The 20,412-nt window shown below is 35.4% G+C and overlaps 1 protein-coding gene across 1 annotated transcript in view; it reads left to right on the top strand.

Moving 5' to 3' along the window:
- LOC145246140 (uncharacterized) overlaps positions 1–15,791 on the top strand; it is a 41,540-nt gene extending 25,749 nt beyond the window's left edge. Inside the window, exons 6-8 of the mRNA XM_080107989.1 lie at positions 5,655–5,751; positions 12,332–12,411; positions 13,993–15,791. Coding sequence (XP_079964115.1) covers positions 5,655–5,751; positions 12,332–12,411; positions 13,993–14,016 — 201 coding nt within the window. The 3' untranslated portion in view covers positions 14,017–15,791. The remainder of the gene's footprint in view (positions 1–5,654; positions 5,752–12,331; positions 12,412–13,992) is intronic.
- The last annotated feature ends 4,621 nt before the right edge of the window (positions 15,792–20,412 follow it).

The following is a 20,412-nucleotide window of genomic DNA, read 5'->3' as shown; positions in this document are numbered from 1 at the left end:
TTTAGAATATACAATCTTTATTCCATGGCAAGTAAGTACAAAAAAGTTTTTCTTTATTTTTGGTTATCACTATGAGTGCCAATTTGAATAAGCACCCTCTCTGCTAGTAATCTAGAGATTAATACCGTATAGTCTTTAACGTACGTACGTCACAGTTTCCAGATTATAAATAATTCGATCGATTAATGTTCGCAGTATGTTATCACCTTCTATCCTTCTTTTTTAATAAATAGGATCTCCTGATCACCGAAGACGCAATAAAAAAATTCAAATTAAAAAAAAAGTGATGCCATTTTGGGCCGTAAGTGAAACTAAAATATACCTTCTTGGTAGTATCTGTTCTGTCTAAAGATGGTATAATAATATCGTGAGGTTTCCGTTTGTGTCGGGCGTCCATACAATGTAAATATGTCACAGACTCCTATAAGAATATTGGAAATAAACCGTAATAACCAGATATATTCTGACACATTAACCAGATTATTTAGATAAATACTTCCACAGTTTTAACTACAATAATATCACAGGATCTTCATTCACGCTGAACGCCCACAAGCAATATATTACATGTGAAAGATGCCGCTGTGGAATTTCCACAGGTCCCGCTAGTATATAAGAATATGCTAAGTAAATTCCATGCTCAAAGTGGACATGTGTACTGTGTTTCAAACGCCCACATAACTATAGAAATCTGCGTATAGCAACGCATGCGCCAAACTGCATAGGAGATTAAATATAGAAAATGTGATAAGAAGGAGTTGTTGAACTTACCGAGGGTGAGTCTCTATGGAGAAGTGAAAGAACTCTTCTATCTATGGATGACACTAGACCAGTTTTTGGTGCAAGCACGTTGTAAATATCTGCTCGGATTCGATCGACACCTGATGTCGCCGTCGGAATATGCCAAGCGCCGTTAAAAACGCTTGGAAACTCACTCAAATTATTATTTTTATTACTTAATAGTATTTACAAGTTAAATTTAATTTTTACGATATTTTTGTTTATTAAATTGTTAGGTGAAAGTACAGAATAGTTACAAAACATACTCCCTTCTCCGTGTTAAGAATAGTTTTTTAAATGATATAGTTAAACGAGCAATTTCTCGGGTACATTCGACACACGGCTGTCAAAACTTCCAACTTCAAAACTTGACACTTTGTTGTCAAAACTTCCAACTTCAAAACTCGACACTCAAGTTAACTTGCACGCGCCTACGTACATAGCACACGATTCTTCCAACTCGCTTTCCTGTTCGCTTCGCGTCTGCTTTTATTCACCTGTCTCATTTGCATAGAAACGGCGTCGCTAGTCCTTCCCTTTTCTTTTATTTTTTTATTTATGCACCAACGACCCTTTGAAGCATGCACACATACTAGCCAAGTAAGTTACGATTTTCTCTACAAATAATGACGTTATTTCAGCGCGGTAGCATAAAGGGTGTGTCCCAATATAATGTAAACATAAAACCAAAATACTCTGAACAAATATAGAAACCAACTAATTATCGATATTGTCCAGTGTGGCCCATAAACAGCTCACAACGCTCACTGATTGAATCGAAAACGGTCGTAATCAGTTCAGTTGGTATGTTGACATCTTCTTTCAATGGTTGCTTTCAACTCCTTCATTGTATCTCGTTTTGTGGTGTGAACAAAGTGCCATTCTTTATTCCTAAACATCTCTTGGGAATGTGGTATAGTGTATTCATGTAGCAAGTTGAGATACTTTAAAGAGTGTATACATTTTATTGGGACAACTTGTAGATACATAACTACCTGCTATTGTTGGTCCAGCCATACAGGACATTTTATCAAAAAAAAAAATCCGGTTTGTAATATGCAATAGTAACAACATCCGGTTCGTACAATGCACCGGTACCCATTTTTGTTACCCAAAACCGGGTAGCTAGTTTAGACGCGTTATATATACATTCTAGTCTCGTCAAATCTCGCCGAACGACAAGGTGGGTGTATAAGATGTACCGAGTTTGTCTTCTTGGGTTTTCAGACGGGAGACACGTGTGTTAATTTCATCTACGTTATCAGCTTGTTACTGTTACAAGAATAGATTGGAGCAACAACCCCAAAGCTTTAAAAGAAGAGACGTTACGATCCTGTCTCTGTTCTATCGTTATTTTCATGGCAGGTGCTCGTCTGAGCTTCAATCTACGACCACCCCCCACTCGCTGAACTTTCACAAAAAATACTAGTATAGCTACAACAACAATCAAGTTTCCACCACTCTCTATCTGTGCCTAAATCTAAACTCAAATTCCATGAACAAAGTTTCTTTCCTAGAATTGTCTTCCTGTGGAACTGTTCCACTATCCTGCTTTCCAGCTCACTACAATATGGTCATCTTCAAGTCCAATGTAAACAAGATTTTGTTGAGCTGCCTCCCTAAATAATCCATTTCTACCTGATTCCCACCATTAACTATCAGGTTGACAAGAAAGTTCTCGTGATTTTTAACTTTTAAATTCAGATGAACATAACTGAACTCAACCAAAAATTTATCGATCGAAATAAGCACCATCAGAATCAACACACTTTTGCCAACGCAAAGCAAATGTATTTATGCCAGTAACATAAAAATCTTGCGTTCTGGTGGCGATGACGTTGCTGAAAACGTTTTTGATATCGCTTAGGTTTTTTAAGCATTTCTCACGCAGAAAGTTGTTGAGATGCTTGAAAAAGTAGTAGCCGGTAGGTAAGATGTCTGAGAGTATGGCGGATGAGGCAGAATTTTGTAACCCAATTCGTTTGACTTCTGTAGGGTTGGTTTAGCAACGTGCGGTCAGGCTTTGCCATGGAGGAGAATTGAGCTTTTTCTGTTGACTAATAATGGATGTTGTTGTTAAAATTTCTAATGCATTTCATCCATTTGTTCACAGTGCTTCTCTGTATAATGGTTTCGCCTGCATTGAAAAGACTGTAATAGATAAGACCAGTCGCAGACCACCAAACAGTCATTAGTGTGAGGTATATGGTTAGAAAAAAAGAAGAAAAAAAACATACCGGGCGTATCTGCATCGCTCTTTGGGAAAGAAGAAGGAAAGGATGGCCAGCACATTTGTATACGCAAAGGGCATCTTGGGAAGGCAGAGCATGATGGGAGAAGCAATTTTTTTTCCTGTCTTTTCCTTTTTTTTTTTTTTTCTAGATAGGAGGATATAAAAGCAGGGAAAAATTTCCTGGGGCAGCAGAGAGAAAAGAGTCGTGAACATCTTCTCTTGAAAAGAATTTTGTATTGCTGACGTTCGGATTGTGCGGTGTGACATTGGTGGCGAGAGGCCAGGTGTGGTCGATTGGAAAAGAAGAGGGCAGAAACGTGCTATTGTCGAGAGAGTGACTCACTCCTTCCCGAACTCCAGAACCGAATTCTGATTATAACCCTAGAAGCTATTTCGGCGCAACATTGGTTTCTGGAAATGTTGTGAAGCTTCGTTGGCGTTTAATCACTGAGCTGAGTGCCGCCAGTTGTCGTAAAGAATCAACTTTTCATCACAAGTCACAACCCAATCGAGAAACGGGGCGTTCTTGTTGTCTAAAATAAGGGAAGATGATACTTCATAACGGCGTTTCTTTTGGTTGTCGTTCAATTTGTGAGGCACCCATTTATCAATTTGATTTGTCTTTCCAATTATGTGGCGATTGGCTTCAACTAAAGCCCTTAATTGATCATTGTGAATATCCGATGGCGGACCACTACACTCATCATCTTCAAGATTCTCGTCGCCGCCACGAAATTTCTTAAACCACCATTGTGCTGTGCGATCAGTAGTGGTGTCTGGACCAAGCACTTTGTTGATATGACGAGCTGTTTTAGTTTGTATTGAAATAAGAAAATTGTGCGAATTTGCTTTTTTTTATCTTCTATTCAACGTTTCGAAAAGAAGACATAATTGTTTTAAAACGATTGTAATTTAAGCATTTAGATAGAGCGAAAAACGCTCTTTGAAATCTATATATATAAAAGCGAAAATGTATGTATGTATGCATGTGTGTTCGCTTTTTCTGTATGTCAACAAAGGCTTTTTTCAGAGAAGCAGTCGCTCGCTTTACAACTTTTTAAAGCTTTTTATATCACATACAAATCGTAATATCTCACAGTTAACAACGAAGCTCGCCTGTCTATTTAATTTGCTCGATTTCGGGAAGATAAATATTCAATATTTGTCGCTCGCTGCATGTGGGTTAGTCTTTTTCCTATAACATCTTGGGGGGGGGGGCGTTCAGCAGTAAATGAATACTATCCCGCAGTCAAACTTGACCTCATTAACTCATTAAAACAGGCACCTGCTAAACCCAAGTAATTAAATAAATTAAAACGTGTTTCCGTTAGCATGTCGCTGTCGGGCAATGGTTAACGTCGCACTTTTTTTTTCACATTTTAATTTACAACTTTGCCTCAAGGGTACGGGTTCGATCCTCATACTTACTTTTTTTTAACCCCCCCCCCCCCGGAGTTTCCACACACACCTCCAAACACCCAGGCAACGCTGGGTACCCCTCGCTAGTGATATATAAAGTAAAATTATTATAGTGAAAACTTATTTGAAAATACATTATTTGACATCTAAATTTAAAATTCCGCAAGAACTTTCTTCTCAACCTATTATTAATAAGCTATTGTCTCAGTAACCACCGTACACTTATTAACACCTACCCTCGAGTGGCCTTCGGGCCTTGATATGTGGTGACTCTCATGAAAACAAATGTGATATCAGCATAGTTTTCTGTTGCTTTCAATTAAAAAAGGGTTTAAGTCGAACTATATATATTAAACGTTCGTCCTTTAATTCTCAATTTCCAAAAAAGATTTAATGTTTTGTTTTATCTCTGATAGCGTTTGTCTTAAATGCTAGTATGTTAATATTTGTTATTATTGGTGGTATGGACGCATGTTTTAAGCCGAACAGTTTTTGAGAAAGGGGGAGGGCAATATCATTCTGCTACACAACATAAAAGCTCACAGGCTTAAAAATGTCCAGAACGACCGGTTCAGACGATTATCATAACTACTACTTCAAATCTTATTACTTATCAATATAGATCAAAGATCCTGAGATGACGCAGCTGAGAAAAATTGGAGGGTTATATATTAAGGTGCATTTGATATTGAAACAGTTATATTGCATAGTGAGGTGGGATATTATTGTTCTTATAACGGGATCAGATTTAAACGTATAAATCGTATGTATTGTTTGTTTAGCCAGAGTTAGAGATATCGACGTATAAACTGGATCATGTTGTATCAGAGAGTTATCACACGGGTATATTTTACAGTTCATTCATAAGAAGAATAATATATGCTTCATACCTTCTTTCTTTATGGGTTCTTCTATCTATAGCTAATTTATGTAAATATCCTCAGCTAAAATCCATTGGTACATTTAATTCTATAAACAATAAATAACTCCCAATGTAAACTATTTGAAGAATATCATTGAATAGATAGATAAATAGATAGATAGGCAGATAGATCGATAATAACTAATTAAATTTTAACAATGTTAATTACTCAACGGGAAGCTACATCGACCAAAATGTTGTGAGAAACACTGTTTTATTAAATCTATGTGTAAATGAATCTAATTTTAATTCTTTCTTTCTTTTTTTTTTTTTTTTTTTTTTTTTTTTACAACACTACAGATACCAAATGCGTGGACAACGGTCAAGCTAGTGAAAAAGGGTGATACCGTAAGCATGTGGGTCAATAACAATTTAGTTGGCCAAAAAACTCTCCGAGGTCAGTATATCTTTAATGAAATATGACAGCTAAAGAATCAATGGCCTAATTTTTTAAAAAATTATTTTTCTTATAACATTTTCACCCCAAACAAGGCACAGTGGCACTTTGATGTAGGGGCCTACTATCAGGAGATAAGTTGCTGGGATACTATGTAGGGAGTTGAGCAGCAAGATGTCTGTTCACATTACACTTGAACTTCTGCATGTCAGTACAGTTGGGAAAGCAGGAACCCAGAAGGGCATTTCAGAGTCTAGCAGTTCTGGGGAAGAAACTATTAGATTAGAAGGCTTTCTTACATCTAGGGATCTCTACTGTGTCGGGGTGAGACTTTGCTGTTTGTCGGGGGTATTTAGGTCAAAGGGGTACCAGGATTTGTAGTTCGTTGGAGCATCCACCATTAAAATACTTGTAAAACAGGCAGAGGGATGCAGCATTTCGTCGATGGGACAGAGGCTGAAGCCTAGATGACAGTTCAGGACCTATCACGTTGGCGACTCTCTTTTGAACCCTGTCCAGAAGTGAGAGACTAGTAGCAGATGCACCAGCCCAAATGTGACAGCAATACTCCATACATGAGCGAATGGTGACCTTATAAAGGTACAGGATACATTCAGGTGTAAGTAACTGTCTAGCATGGTAGAGAGAGCCCACCTTCTTTGCAGCAGCCTTCACAATGGTCTCGGTGTATGTGTTCCAACTCATGTTCCCTGTGAATATTAAGCCGATGAGTTTGAAAGAAGTACTTTCAGGAAACGCATCTTTACCCCGAGCTATGAATAGTAAAAAAAAGACTAAAATATATTTCTCTTATACTGAACCTGTTAACAATGATTATCTCCCCTTTCAAACTTTTTTTTATGGCTATTGCTCCAGACAAAGTACAAAACTACTTAATGTAAGGAACTAAAAAAAAACAAATATTACTCCAAATTTAAAAACTAGCCAATAATAAATGTTAGATGAATACATTCCAACCCAGAAAACAACAATTCTCCCCTCTCGTCAGAAACATCACTCCTGGAATGTTAGGACTAAAGGACCAATAAGAGAATGAGGGTTATGGGGCTGCTGAAAATAAACTGAAGGTTTAATTTATACTTTCTTGTAATTGATATGTTTTAAACAACAGTAGCAGGCGTGACAAGGCCATCGATGGTGGACAGGTCTGACCTCCAGTGATATTAGAACCGCAAACTAGCTAACAGAATTTTGGTCCAAATCTAGAAGGAATCCACATCAATATTTGCCATTCTCTGGTCATCTCTGCCTCGCAGGTAGAATTGCAGATCTATTAAATTTATTCTGCATATGTACAACCGCCACTCCTTTAAATGTTCTGAGTAAAACCTTCCCTGACTTAGTATGCAACTGCCGAGTTTTGCTGCTCACAACGTCAAAGATGAACATGCAATCTAGTGTGTCTAACGACTTATGAGGAGGATTTTTTTTTTTTTTTTTTTACACAGTGGTCTGGTCACCACTTATCAAGGCCCGGAAGCCACTCAGGGATAAGGGTTATTGCAAGTACATTACGTTAGTGTGGAGATTTGATGAAGTGTTTACTTAAGGGGGCGGTTCATTAGGAATTTGTTAACGTTGGACTTGTACACATCCAAGTTGTAGTCAGGTGGGATGCAGACCAAACCCTGATGCATGATCTTCTTGGACTCTGTCCTGAAGTAGATTCGCTAAATAAACAAACAGGCAGCAACAGCAACAGACTCATTTTACTGAGATAGGTTTAAGATTTTCGTCAACGCTTGTCAATGCTAGTGCAATGCTTGAGCAGCACTGCTACTCCATATACATTCATTTCATAGCAGGTACTCGACTGAGATGGTACTTCCACGGTAAGATATAAACAATAAGAACTCGTCTAGCAACAACCACTGTTAATAGTTTTCCTTTCTCGCTCTCACTATCTAAAACTAAGCGAAACTTCCATGAGCAAAGTTTCTTTCCTAGAACAGACCGCCCTGTGAACACAATACCGCTTGGCTGTTTCTCAGATATCTACAAAATGGTGGTTTTCAAGTCCAATGTAAACAAATTCTCTGGAATAATCAAATTCTGCCTGATCACAACATCATTACCAATCATCATGGTGTCGTCTCACCGTTAACCTTGCACTCATTTAACCCTTGTCCTTAAATGGCATTTGGGCCTTGATAAGTCTTGCCACCTTAGTAAATAAAAAAAAAAAAACAGAAAAAAAAAAATTCCTCAATGCTGATGAAAACAAAGTAAAAACTTTAAGGCAATATATAATTCAACAAACATTTATGGTTTCTGAACCTGACTTGGGCTACTACTATTGTTACCGTAAACGATTGCTGTCCTGTTTATTATTTATTTATATTTATTTTTTATTTATCTATTATTAAAACGTTTATTACTACGGTTTCTTTTACCGTTTTACCTTACTGTTACTTTTACTAAGAGTCTGTGTGTTTATCACCGTTCTTACATATACGTGTGTGGGTGTGTATGCTCTTACATATCTTACGGGCAGTTCACTGTTATATGTGTGTGTGTGTGGGGAGGGGTGTTCTTATCCTTACACCGTTTCTTGCCTTGGAAGGTCTCGAGACATGTATGTGCAATTGTAGAATATGTACATACCTGCTTGCCTTGGCCAGCCGATGATATCTTCTTGGACGCTGGTCTGCCATCTCGTTGGGAAGTGGTCACTGCAGACAGATGCATCGATAAACAATAAGATGGATTTGAAGCTTCAATCTTTTATTTCAAGGCAAGCCTATCATCTCGGACCTTGATTGTCGGGAGAGACCTGAAATCTCTGATCTGCATTCTCTGCTGCCCAAAACCAACTCTCCTCCCATGTGGTCGTCAACCGGAAGCCTACGACCATAATTCCTGTGTCACCCCTAATTTCCGGTGCATTCTCTTTAGGTTGATACCTGTCAAACCTAACCTTTTGTGACCCTGCCAACTCGCTGATAAGAAATAAAAATATACTTACATAACTTTCTATTTCTAAAACTACCTATATAGCAATTAAGTTGGGATTCCCAATACTACACTATGAAATCATGTTTATTAAATCATGTTCGTTAGAGAATGTCAGTAGAATCCTGTGTGTATGTGTGTGCAAAGAATGAAAAAGGCGAATTGTGTCTGTGTGTGAGCACATATGGAGGCAACGTATCCACTGAGAAGATGTATAAAAAAGTATGTATGAAGTGCCTTAAATAAGTTTCAAAACATTTTTTGTACAGGCATTTAAAATTGTCATAGACTCTCGCAAAATTCAGTATGTTATTGCTATATATCTTATGAGATGACTGACCAATTCTTATGATTTAAAGTTTAAATGAACAGCTACCACAGGAATTGGAATACACCCTACTAAAGCCTGATTGTCACAGCTGGTGAATTTCAAAAATGCAATCTGGACGTAAGGACACTTTAGAAGAATGATATGCAATAAAATTCTGTTTTAACTAGGAAATAATGCACAGAAACGTATGGAATGCATCCGACTGCTTTTGGACCATCTTGCATGAATCAAGCATCTGTTTTTGAGTGGCATAAAAGATTCAAGGAAGACAGGGAGTCTGTGAGGGATGATGAGAGGTGTGGGAGGAGTAAGGAAGTCAGAACACCAGAGTTGATTGGCCAAATAAAGAATTTCATGGATAAGGACGGTCGTTTGTCTATAGAGACAATAAGTGCACAGTTTGATGTCAGTGTGGGAACTACACACAATTATTCGCAAGGAACTAAAGATGCAGAAGATTTTAGTGAAAGCACCAGTCTACAACTCCTTGTCACAGACTATTTAACCAAAATTGGCATCAAGACACTTCTTCACCCTCCCTTTAGCCCAGACCTTGCTTCCTGTGACTTTTGGTTATTCCCTAAGCTTAAAGCAAACCTTAGAATCTGTTGTTATGAGATAATTGAGGCAATGAAAGAAACTGTGACGTGAGTCATTGACACGCTCACACAAGGACTTCCATGAGGCATTCCAGAAGTTGTTTGTTGGAACTGTACAACAAATGCATTGCAGCCGGAGGAGATTACTTCGAAAGAGACTAGAGTTTCATGTACTATCAATAAAAGTGCCCATATGAAAAAAATCTGGAAATTTATTGAAGGCACCTCATATGTGTGTGAGTATGTCTCCACATGGTGTTTGCTTGGAATTAGGTTCACAAGAATATGTTCGACCGTCTGAGTAGAAGATATGTGCACGTGTGTATGTGTGCATGTGGTGTTGGCTATGGAATTGAGTTCATGAGAATGTGTTCAACAAAGTCTAAGTAGAAAAAGACTGAGATTAGCAACATCACGTCTGTAAGAGAGAGGTTGCAGAAAAAAAAAGAATGTGTTGGAATAATCAAAATACAAATATATTCCTCCATCTTATCAAAAACTCTGAAATGGGACAGAAATTCACCAGCCCAAATATGACAATAGTACTACATACATGGTTTGATAGTAGATTTGTCGAGCAACATCACGTTTGGGCGAAGATCACAGTGCAGTATCTGTTCTGATGTTACAGTTCACCTTTTATGTTCATGGTCAGTGGAGGAGAAATCCTTCATGACTGAGACAATTTTTATTTTTGTCCCTATCCAGAGTGCCCCTTTTTGGGGCGCTGGATTTCCCCCACATTAAAAACTGACCTTGTGTCTAACTCTGTTCTCGTGGGAAGGCAAATAAATAAGACCATCACGTCTGTGAGAGAATGGTTGTAGGGAAGAAGAAATGGTGGGAACAATCAAAGCACAAACAAGATTCTGCACTTTATCAAGAACCCTCAAATGGGCTAGATCCACCATCGTCAGATTTATGGCCGCTGATAAGCTGCTTATAGTTATTTTTATATCTATCCAGAGTACCTCCTTTGCAGATTTGGGCTTTCCACATTGTCAACCTCGACTCACACTCAGACTAGATGGGGAGTCAAGAAAATATCTTCACCTATCGTCTTCAGGCTGGGTTGCTTTTCTCTTCAATATCCTATATCCTATTCCATTAAAAAGCTATTCTTCCAGGAGGTACGTCCAAGGATGGATGAATACTGTTGCCACATCTGGGCAGGAGCTGCTAGAAAGGATTTATCCTGCTTGATAGGGTTCAAAATAGACTTCATAGCCTTGTAGGGGGATGTCCTTTTTTTCTTCCATGCAACCTCTTTCTCATAGAAGAGATGTTGCGAGTTTGTCTCTGTTTTATCATTATTTTCATGGCAAGTGCTCGGCTGAGCTCCAATCTATGGTTCCCCCCCTCGCCAAACTTTCACAAGTCTACCAGAAAACACAATCACTAATTTCCCCCACTTTTTATCTGTGCCTAAACCTAAACGTAGATTCCATGAACAAAGCTTCTTTCTTAGAACTGCACGCCTATGGAATTGTCTTCACTTTTCCTGCTTTCCAGCTGACTACAATATGGTTGTCTTCAAGTCTAACGTAAACAAGTTCTTGATGAGCCGTTCCATATAAGTTAACAAATTTACCGAATTTCCATTACTAATGATTACTATATTGTCCAATTTCTACTGTACACTCTTTAACCCTTATCCTCGAGTGGCCTCTTGGCCTTGATAAGTGGTGATGCCTATGTAAAAAAAAAAAAAATGAAGACTTTACAGTTTTTCATCTCTTTTAGAAAAAGTGTGTTTTTTTTATTATATTGTTTTTATTTTTATATTTTATTTTTATATTATATTTATTTTTATATTATATTATTTTTATTATTATATCATTTTATTTTTATATTATATTGTTTTTATTTTAATATTATATTGTTTTTACTTTAATATTATATTGTTTTTATTTTAATATTTTATTTTTATTTTAATATTTTATTTTTATTTTTATATTTTATTTTATTTTATTTTATATTATTTTTATTTTTATATTATATTGTTTTTATTTTAATATTATATTGTTTTTATTTTTATATTATATTGTTTTTATTTCTATATTTTATTTTTATTTTTATATTTTATTTTTATTTTTATATTATTTTTATTTTTATATTATATTATTTTTATATAATATTATTTTTATTATTATATTATTTTTATTTTTATATTATATTGTTTTTATTTTTATATTATATTGTTTTTATTTTTATATTATATTGTTTTTATTTTTATATTATATTATTTTTATTATTATATTATATTATTTTATTTTTATATTATATTGTTTTTATTTTTATATTATATTATTTTTATTATATATTATATTATTTTTATATTATATTATTTTGATTTTATATTATATTATTTTTATATTATTTTTATATTATATTATCTTTATATTATATTATTTTTATTTTTATATTATACTGTTTTTATTATTATATTATATTATTTTTATATTATTTTATTTTTATAATATATAGTTTTTATATTATATTATATTGTTTTTATTTTTATATTATATTATTTTTATGTATTTTATATTATATTATTTTTATATTATATTATTTATATTATTGTATTATATTATTTTATTTTTATATTATATTATTTTTATTTTTATATTATATTATTTTTATATTATATTATTTTTATATTATATTATTTTTCCAGGGTTTATCAAGAAGCAGGATTGTGCCCTGACCCTTGGACAATCTTTTGGAATGGGCAATTTCACTGGATTTATGAAAAATGTAAGCAAAAATATTTAGTAGGCATATCCTGATCAGTTAATTTGTTTGTCTGGTTGTTAACAAGTTCGCCTAAATATTGATAAAATTTTTATTAGCAACTTTACATGGATATTAATCAGATCTTCATGGGAAACTTTACATGAATACTACTTCAAGGTCAAAATCTTTCCAACAATAAGTGTTGGATGGTAAAGATTTTGACCCAGTAGACAGCAATTCTTCCCTCTTTGTCAGAAACATCACTCATGGAATATGAGGACTAAAGGACAAAATAAGGGAAGCAAGATTTATGCATACTGGTATTTTATGTGCTTTTTGCTTCTTTTAATGAAGAAAGTAACACAAGGAGACGTTTGCTGAGTATTTTCATATATGGTTTTATTTGGAGAGAATTTACTCAAGGTAGAGAGACAAATGTTATCATAGTTATTTACTTTTTTTCTTTTTTTAGCTCATATTCACTGCTATTTAAGATTGTATCGAAGAGAAGACTGATAGGAGTTGATCAGCGAGTTGTATGTTCACATTACATCTAAACGTCTGCATGTTAGTACAGTCAGGGAAGCAGGAAACAGAGAAGGAACTCCAAAGTCCAGCGATACTTAACTTTTTAACTTAGCGAAATGAGTGATACACGCGGACAAAGACATCAGTAACATTCTCTGAGATTACCAGGTTTCTACATTATTGACGGTGACTCATTCCCGTGGCTTCCACAAAGAGATTGATCTGAAAAACCCTAGTTTTCTCTCCCTTCAAAAACGTAACGTCATTCTTCATCGCTGTGTTTTGTCTACACTGTTTGACCTCTGATCCCTCCCTCAATTCGACCTCACCCGTATTTCATTCAACCCTTGGAACATTTATGGTTTGCAGATTTGCGTTGTGTGACACTTTATTAAATAGAGAACTGCCAGGGAATGCCAAGTCACCTAAACGATTATGATTATGATCCTTTGCGATGTCTAGAAATGATGTTATGTATCCGGATAAAAATATTTATGCTAAAAATATGTATCAAGAAAAAATATTTATGCCGTAAATGAAATCATGGTTAGTGTTCCCCATAGACTTCGGTCCACTGTTGGTCCGATTCTTCTGAAGACATCACATGATTTGAACTTGGCAGAATACATGGGGTAGGTTGCCATTATCTTCCCCAGCGCAGTGGCTTCTGACTCGCCTGTTTCCACCTATCTGTTGTCCTTAAATTATCCGCATAACTGCAGTTGAATAATGTAACTCTTAATACCAACGAACTGTTGATCTGCTAGAGATTCATCCTCCCCCATGGCCATCACGTCCTGCGCCGACGTCATCAGAGTTATCTTCTCTTAGATGCATGTCTTTACTAAGACTAGGGATGCATCTCTCCCAGTGAAGTAATGCGCCTCCAGATACCAACCTGGAAATTTCTTTTGACTTAGGGCAGTACTATATTACATCTTGTCAAAATTCACACTAGCTAATTTAATCGCCATTGACATAGGGCCTCTAATATGCAAGAAATATGTCTGAATATACTTTCTTTTTTTTTTTTTTTGCTTATTTCTTTTTCTTTTCTTCTTTTTTTTTGTGCAGGTTGAAATCAATAAATGTCCATAAGAAAATGCTGTTTTTGTTGCTGCAACATCTGAATTACCTCCCTTGTTCATCATGGTATTGATCGGATAGTGATTGCCTTTTATTTCTCATCACCACTTAGAGAGCAGACATTTAATTTCTTTGTTCAAACAAATATCGGTAAACGTCCTGACCTGATAATTTTATCAGAAAAGTTCTATGCAATTTCCCAAAAATTGTATAACTTTTTTTTTTAATTATGATATGCTGAACGTACTGACATTAAAATGAATTTGCATATAAAATGGAAAAAAAAAAAAACAAAAAACTTTAACTATCATATATCCTATGAAAAGGATATATTCGTTTGAAGTAGCTGAGTGGTCTTAGCTGTTATATTCAAATAATACTTTCTGAAGGTATATCCTTAAGCATGAGTATATTGGCTTATTTCCAATATGTTTTATTGGCATAGATGAACCTGGGCAGTAGTTAATATATATATATATATATATATATATATATATATATATATAAAGGGAATAGAAAATAGGTCAAGCAAAAAGAAGTATATCCTTACGCATGAGGCTTTTAGCATGCCTTTTAAGGTGTCTTACAGGCGGCTCTACTAGTCTGTATTTATGGCTTAACCAACCAATCATATTCTTGTAAGAGGGAAGAACACAGATGTACCCATATACATTACATCAAATTAGTAAACATGTCAGTATATTGGCTTATTTCCAATATGGTGGACTATTTTATTAGCATAGATGAACCTGGGCGGTAGTTAAGATAAAAAAAAAGGAAATCGGAAATAGGTCAAGCAAAAAGAAGTAGTTATTTATCTGAAAATAGTTTATTGAAAACAATTAAAATATATATATTTACATCTAGAACATAGTTCTAAAGACATTTTTGTCTGTTTATTCAAATTTTCAAAATCTAATAACATCTGACTGCTGTTTCGACAATTACATGAAGCAAGGAAATTTCTATTTACAAATAAATAAAGGTAAAAATTAAAAAAAATTTTTTTAAACACTTTCCTTGATGATAGATATTTCATTATCTGAAATTAATAAAAAAAAAGATTTTTTAAAAATCTCATGATTTTTAATAAAACGTCAACATAAAAATATCTAATGATCTAAAAAAAAAAAATCTTTGTATGGTTTCATAGGAATTTTGTCTGTTTTTTTTTTCTTTTCAAACTTGAAATTTCTTAAATATTTTTCTAAGAACTTTTGCCAATGTTATTACACTACAGCATTCACAAGTCGAAAAAGGTTCCTATAAAGATATGTTTTCCATTTTATATCATTTAATAACATCTGATCACCGCTTCAAAAACAACAACACTAAAGCTTTTTTATATTTCCTGATCATAGATATTTTACTATCCAAAATGAATAAAAAAAAAAAGTCGACTTAAAAAAAAAATCTAATTATTTTTAATAAAGACTTTTGCCTCTTAAATGTAGTTTAAAGGGCATTTATCTACTTTTGTTTTCAAAATTTCTAATTTTTAAAAGATGCTTCCAAGAACTTTTGCAAAATTTTATTAAAATTTTTTTTTTTTTAATATTTGTTTTAACATAATGCTTTTCTCATCATATTAAAATCAATTTTTGAGCTATCACATATCGCCTTTCTGATAAAATTATCGGATCAGGAAATTTCACAATTTACCCAAAATATTTGATTCAATCTTTTGTATTTTTTGTGTTAAATATTTATATTTTTTAACATATTATAATAATTTTTTTTTTCAATGATTATTTTGTAAATGAATAAAACCATTTCATTCTAACATATATCAGTTTTTATACTCCATTTTATTTGTTTCTTTTTCACTGAGTATTTTGTAATAAAGTTATTCTTAATTTCAACAGAACTGTGACGACAATAAAAAAAAAAAGAGTCTGAAAAAACAAATTCTCAAAGTTGCGTTGCTTTAAGCATCCCAAAGTTTCGTATAAAAATGAATGAATCTCCGTAAATGTTATCTTCCTCAGACCAATGACGAAGCGTTCAAAAGATCGCCTATTCTCTCACTCTCAGATATCTGTTTTTATACTCTGCTATTTTTTTTTTTTTTTGTCAAACTATCAACACTTAATTTGATAAGAGTCGAAAAAATGTTTTTGGTTATGGTGCAGAAAACCCGGGAATGAATCAGAGATTTTTAGATGTGTTTGGTTAGGTAATTTCTTTTGCCAACAATGTATTCTCACATAGCTGAGAACTCTGGCAGAGCGGAAATTAACATGACATTGAAAAGCGCACTTACCTGGTTGATTAATAACAGGTTGTTTCATCTTATCGTTGCAAAATTATGTTGCATAATTTTGCTGCTTCTGCTGAGCCTGGTAGCTTAGAGTTAGTGACAAAAGTGGTAGGAAAAAATCTTCTGTGAAGATTATCATTAATCCTTGGCTTGTGGATCATTTAAAACAATGTTCGAATTGAAAAAACAGATAATTCCAACAAAGTGGTAAAAACTGAATTCAACATTCTTTGCAGATTAGAAAGACCAGAGTATGTCTAGAAAAAGCACCTAACTTAGTTGGTTAAATTGTCTCAAAGGTACCAATACAACACTGGGCGCAAAAAAAAAAAACGTTAAATTAATATGAGTCCATCTCATATGAAAGTTTTTCTCAGACTGAAATTTTCAGTTGAAACATGTCCGCACCCATGGGTTAAAATTCAAATCACCCAATGAGAAAGGTTGTAATTAAAAGCAATGTGTTAAACCAATCAACCAATGAAGTGACACGATTCAAGTCGTGTAATTTCTCACACATTGCTAAAGAAGCAAAAAAAAAAAAAAAAATGGGTATCCATTACTATTTTTTTTTCAATAATTGAATACAAAGTAAATATGTATTAGACTGTCAATTAGGTGACAAGTAAATAATTCAGGTGGTCACAAGGACTCCACTAACTATTGTAGTTTTTTTCTTAAAAAAAAAACAACTGTTTTTCTATCTGCTATGATAAATGAATTTATAGCCAATAAACTTAGTTTTATTTAGATTACCAAGATATAAATAATAACAAGAACGATAACTTGAACATAAATCAAATGACAACTTTTTTTTTTTTAATTACATTTTCACCCCAAACAAGGCACATTGCCACTTTGTTGTAGGGGGCTACTAACAGGGACATAAGCATCAGGGGTACTGTGTAGGAAGTTGGGCAGCAAGATGTCGGGTCACGTTGCACTTGAACTTCTGCATGTCAGTACAGTTAGGAAAGCAGGGACCCGGAAGAGAATTTCAAAGTCTAGCTGTTCTGGGGAAGAAACTACTGGAGTAGAAGGCTCTCTTGCATCTAGGGATCTCTACTGTGAAGAGGTGGGATTTAGGTGCTTGTCGGGTTTGTTGGGGGTATTTACGTCAAGGGGGCACAAGTGCTTGCAGTTCGTCAGAGCATTCACCGTTAAAGTACTTGTAGAACAGGCAGAGAGATGCAACATTTCGTCGATGTGACAGAGGCTGAAGTTTAGCTGACAGTGCAGGACCTATCAGATTGGCGACTCTCTTTTGAACTTTGTCTAGGAGCGAGAGAACTTAATAAATTCTGAAATAAATTAGTGTGATACTTTTTTCCAAACAATTTGGACAAATCCACTCTGCTAGAGTATTCTGTTGTTTCACCCTAACACGGTCAAAATAATACCAACTGTCATAGGCATCACAGCACACCATAGGAAATGATCCGTCATTTGCGGCGGAACAAGTTGGACAGAAGAAAAGACCACATTCCTTCATAAACTCTGCTGAAGACGATGCAGGGGAATAAATGCTTTAAGAAATGAACCTGTTCGCAACCGTCCCTTTAGACGATCTGAAAACCACCACTGCTCAGGTGCATGCTATCATAAAAAACCTTTACACTTCAAAAGCATGTGGACCCGATCTTATCCCAGCTGTGCTATTAAAAAAGTGCTCAGCTGAAGTAGCTCTAGTAATCTCCAAACTCTACAACAAATGCCTTAATGAAGCTTGCTTTCCGGCCTGTTGGAAAACTGCTTCTGTTGTACCAGTATTCAAGAATTCTGGCGAAAGGACTAACCCATCAAATTATCGCCCTATTAGCCTCCTCCCACTTTTTGCCAAAATATTTGAGACACTAATTAACCATGCTCTAGTCCATCACCTTACAGATGCTAAACTTCTGACTGACAAACAATATGGATTTAGACAAGCCCGTTCCACAGCAGACATCCTAACTGTGATCTCTGAACGTATATACCATTCACTGGACAAAGCGGGGGAGGGCAGAGCGGTAGCTCTAGATATATCTAAGGCTTTTGACAGGGTATGGCATGAGGGTCTCCTCAGGAAAATTAGATCATACGGTATCACTGGTAGAATACTTAACATAATTAAATCCTTCTTAGATAAGAGAAAAATCCAGGTTGTCCTCGGCGGTCGTACATCTAAACAATATGATATAAATGCGGGGGTGCCCCAGGGTTCTATCCTTGGACCTCTATTGTTCCTGATATTCATAAATGACCTCCCTGACAAAATTGCCTCTGAGATGGGTATATATGCTGATGACCCTACACTCTATGGCAGGCACAATAGGAAGACGAATGAACACATTTCTAAAGAAATGGCAGAAACACTAGAGGAAGACCTCCAATTTGTGGTGGAATGGAGACAAAAGTGGTTGGTCGCGTTCAATGCTGCCAAGACTAAACTAGTTTCATTCAATAATTACAAGAAACCCTCTCTACCACTTATAGCAATGGCCAACGACTCTTTATCTGAGAGTACATCTTCCAAACTCCTTGGCTTAACGTTCACAGGAAACATGAGTTGGAACAATTAGATTGAAGGCATTGCCAGGGCCGCTGCAAGAAAGGTGCGCTCTCTCTACTGTGCTAGAAAACTACTAACACCCGAAAGTATCCTATACCTCTATAAGGCCACCATTCGCCCATGTATGGAGTATTGCTGTCACATCTGGGCTGGTGCATCTGCTACTAGTCTCTCGCTCCTTGACAAGGTTCAAAAGAGAGTCGCAAACCGGATAGGTCCTGAACTGGCATCTAAGCTTCAGCCTCTGCCCCTTCGACGAAATGTTGCATCCCTCTGCCTTTTCTACAAGTATTTTAGTGGTGAATGCTCTGACGAACTGCAATCACTTCTGCCCCCACGACGTGAGCACCCTCGACAAACCCGACAGGCTGCTAAATCCCAACCCCACACTGTAGAGATCCCTAGATGTAAAAGATCTTTCTACTCCAATAGTTTCTTCCCCAGAACCGCTAGACTTTGGAATTCCATTCCAGGTCCCTGCTTCCCCAACTGTACTGACGTGCAGAAGTTCAAGTGCAACGTGAACCGACATCTTGCTGCCCAAATCCCTACATAGTACCCCAGTAGTTGTTGCCCCTGATAGTAGCCCCCTACACCAAAGTGGCAATGTGCCTTGTTTGGAGTGAAAATGTAATAAAAAAAAAATAAAATAAAATATACACAGGTCGAGCGAACATTACGATCGTTCCCATTAATGATTCTAAGTACCTTGTCTAGACTCAAAAAGTGTCGAGTTTTATTTGTAGATTTATTTAACATAATTTCTCCCACTGACACCTTCTGAAGGCAATCGCCCAATATAGAATCAACCTCTCTTAAGGTCAACAAGTAATCGTTGTGTCATATCTTTCTGAATTTTTCAACATACAGTGGCGCCAAAAAGAAAGTCCGCACTTATCATTTTTTTCAAAAACCGCAAATTTTAACTCAATTGAATGTAATTAATTTGCATATTGTGATGGCGGCCATCTTGAATTTTTGAGTCTAGTCATGGTGATCGTTACCTGAGTGTCGGGTTATTTAGCGTCGCCCAGGAAAGGAATGTCGTAATATTGTGATGGCAGCCATCTTAAATTTATAATGAAGTTGATCTTCTTCTTTGCATAAAATTGCCATTTTCTCATACACATAAGTCAAATGAAGAAAAGAAAGATAGAAAGTTGTTTAGACTCAAGAATGTCTGTCAGCAGTTTTCTTTGGGTGAAAATAGTCGATGCTCAGGCATTCAGTGGATGGGGACTGGAGAAAGAGGAGAGACGTCCTTATCACTTTCAGGGTCTCTCCTCTGCTGACCGACTGTGATTCTCGAAGATGTCGGAAATTTATCCGTTTTCAGATAAATCCGATTTGAAACGAGTGCCCGCAAAAAAAAAAAAAAAAAAAAAAGATAAAATAATGACGGAGGGATTAAAAGAATAAAATAGAAAGAGGTTTTGTTTATAAGGAAGAAAAGATTTCATTTACAAATATGTTATAAATTATTCCCTTAGCAGAAAGTCCAAAACAAAAAAACGCAAAGTAACAACAATAGCACACTTACATAAAAACAAGCTGGTTCATAAATGATAAACGTTGCTTACACAAACGGCTATCATTA

Source organism: Euprymna scolopes, chromosome 23 (assembly GCF_053919585.1).
Source record: "Euprymna scolopes isolate OS-2025 chromosome 23, ASM5391958v1, whole genome shotgun sequence".
Classification (NCBI taxonomy): Eukaryota; Metazoa; Mollusca; class Cephalopoda; order Sepiida; family Sepiolidae; genus Euprymna; species Euprymna scolopes.
The sequence above is the reverse complement of the archived record's forward strand: the minus strand, read 5'-3'. Positions and strand labels throughout refer to the sequence as shown.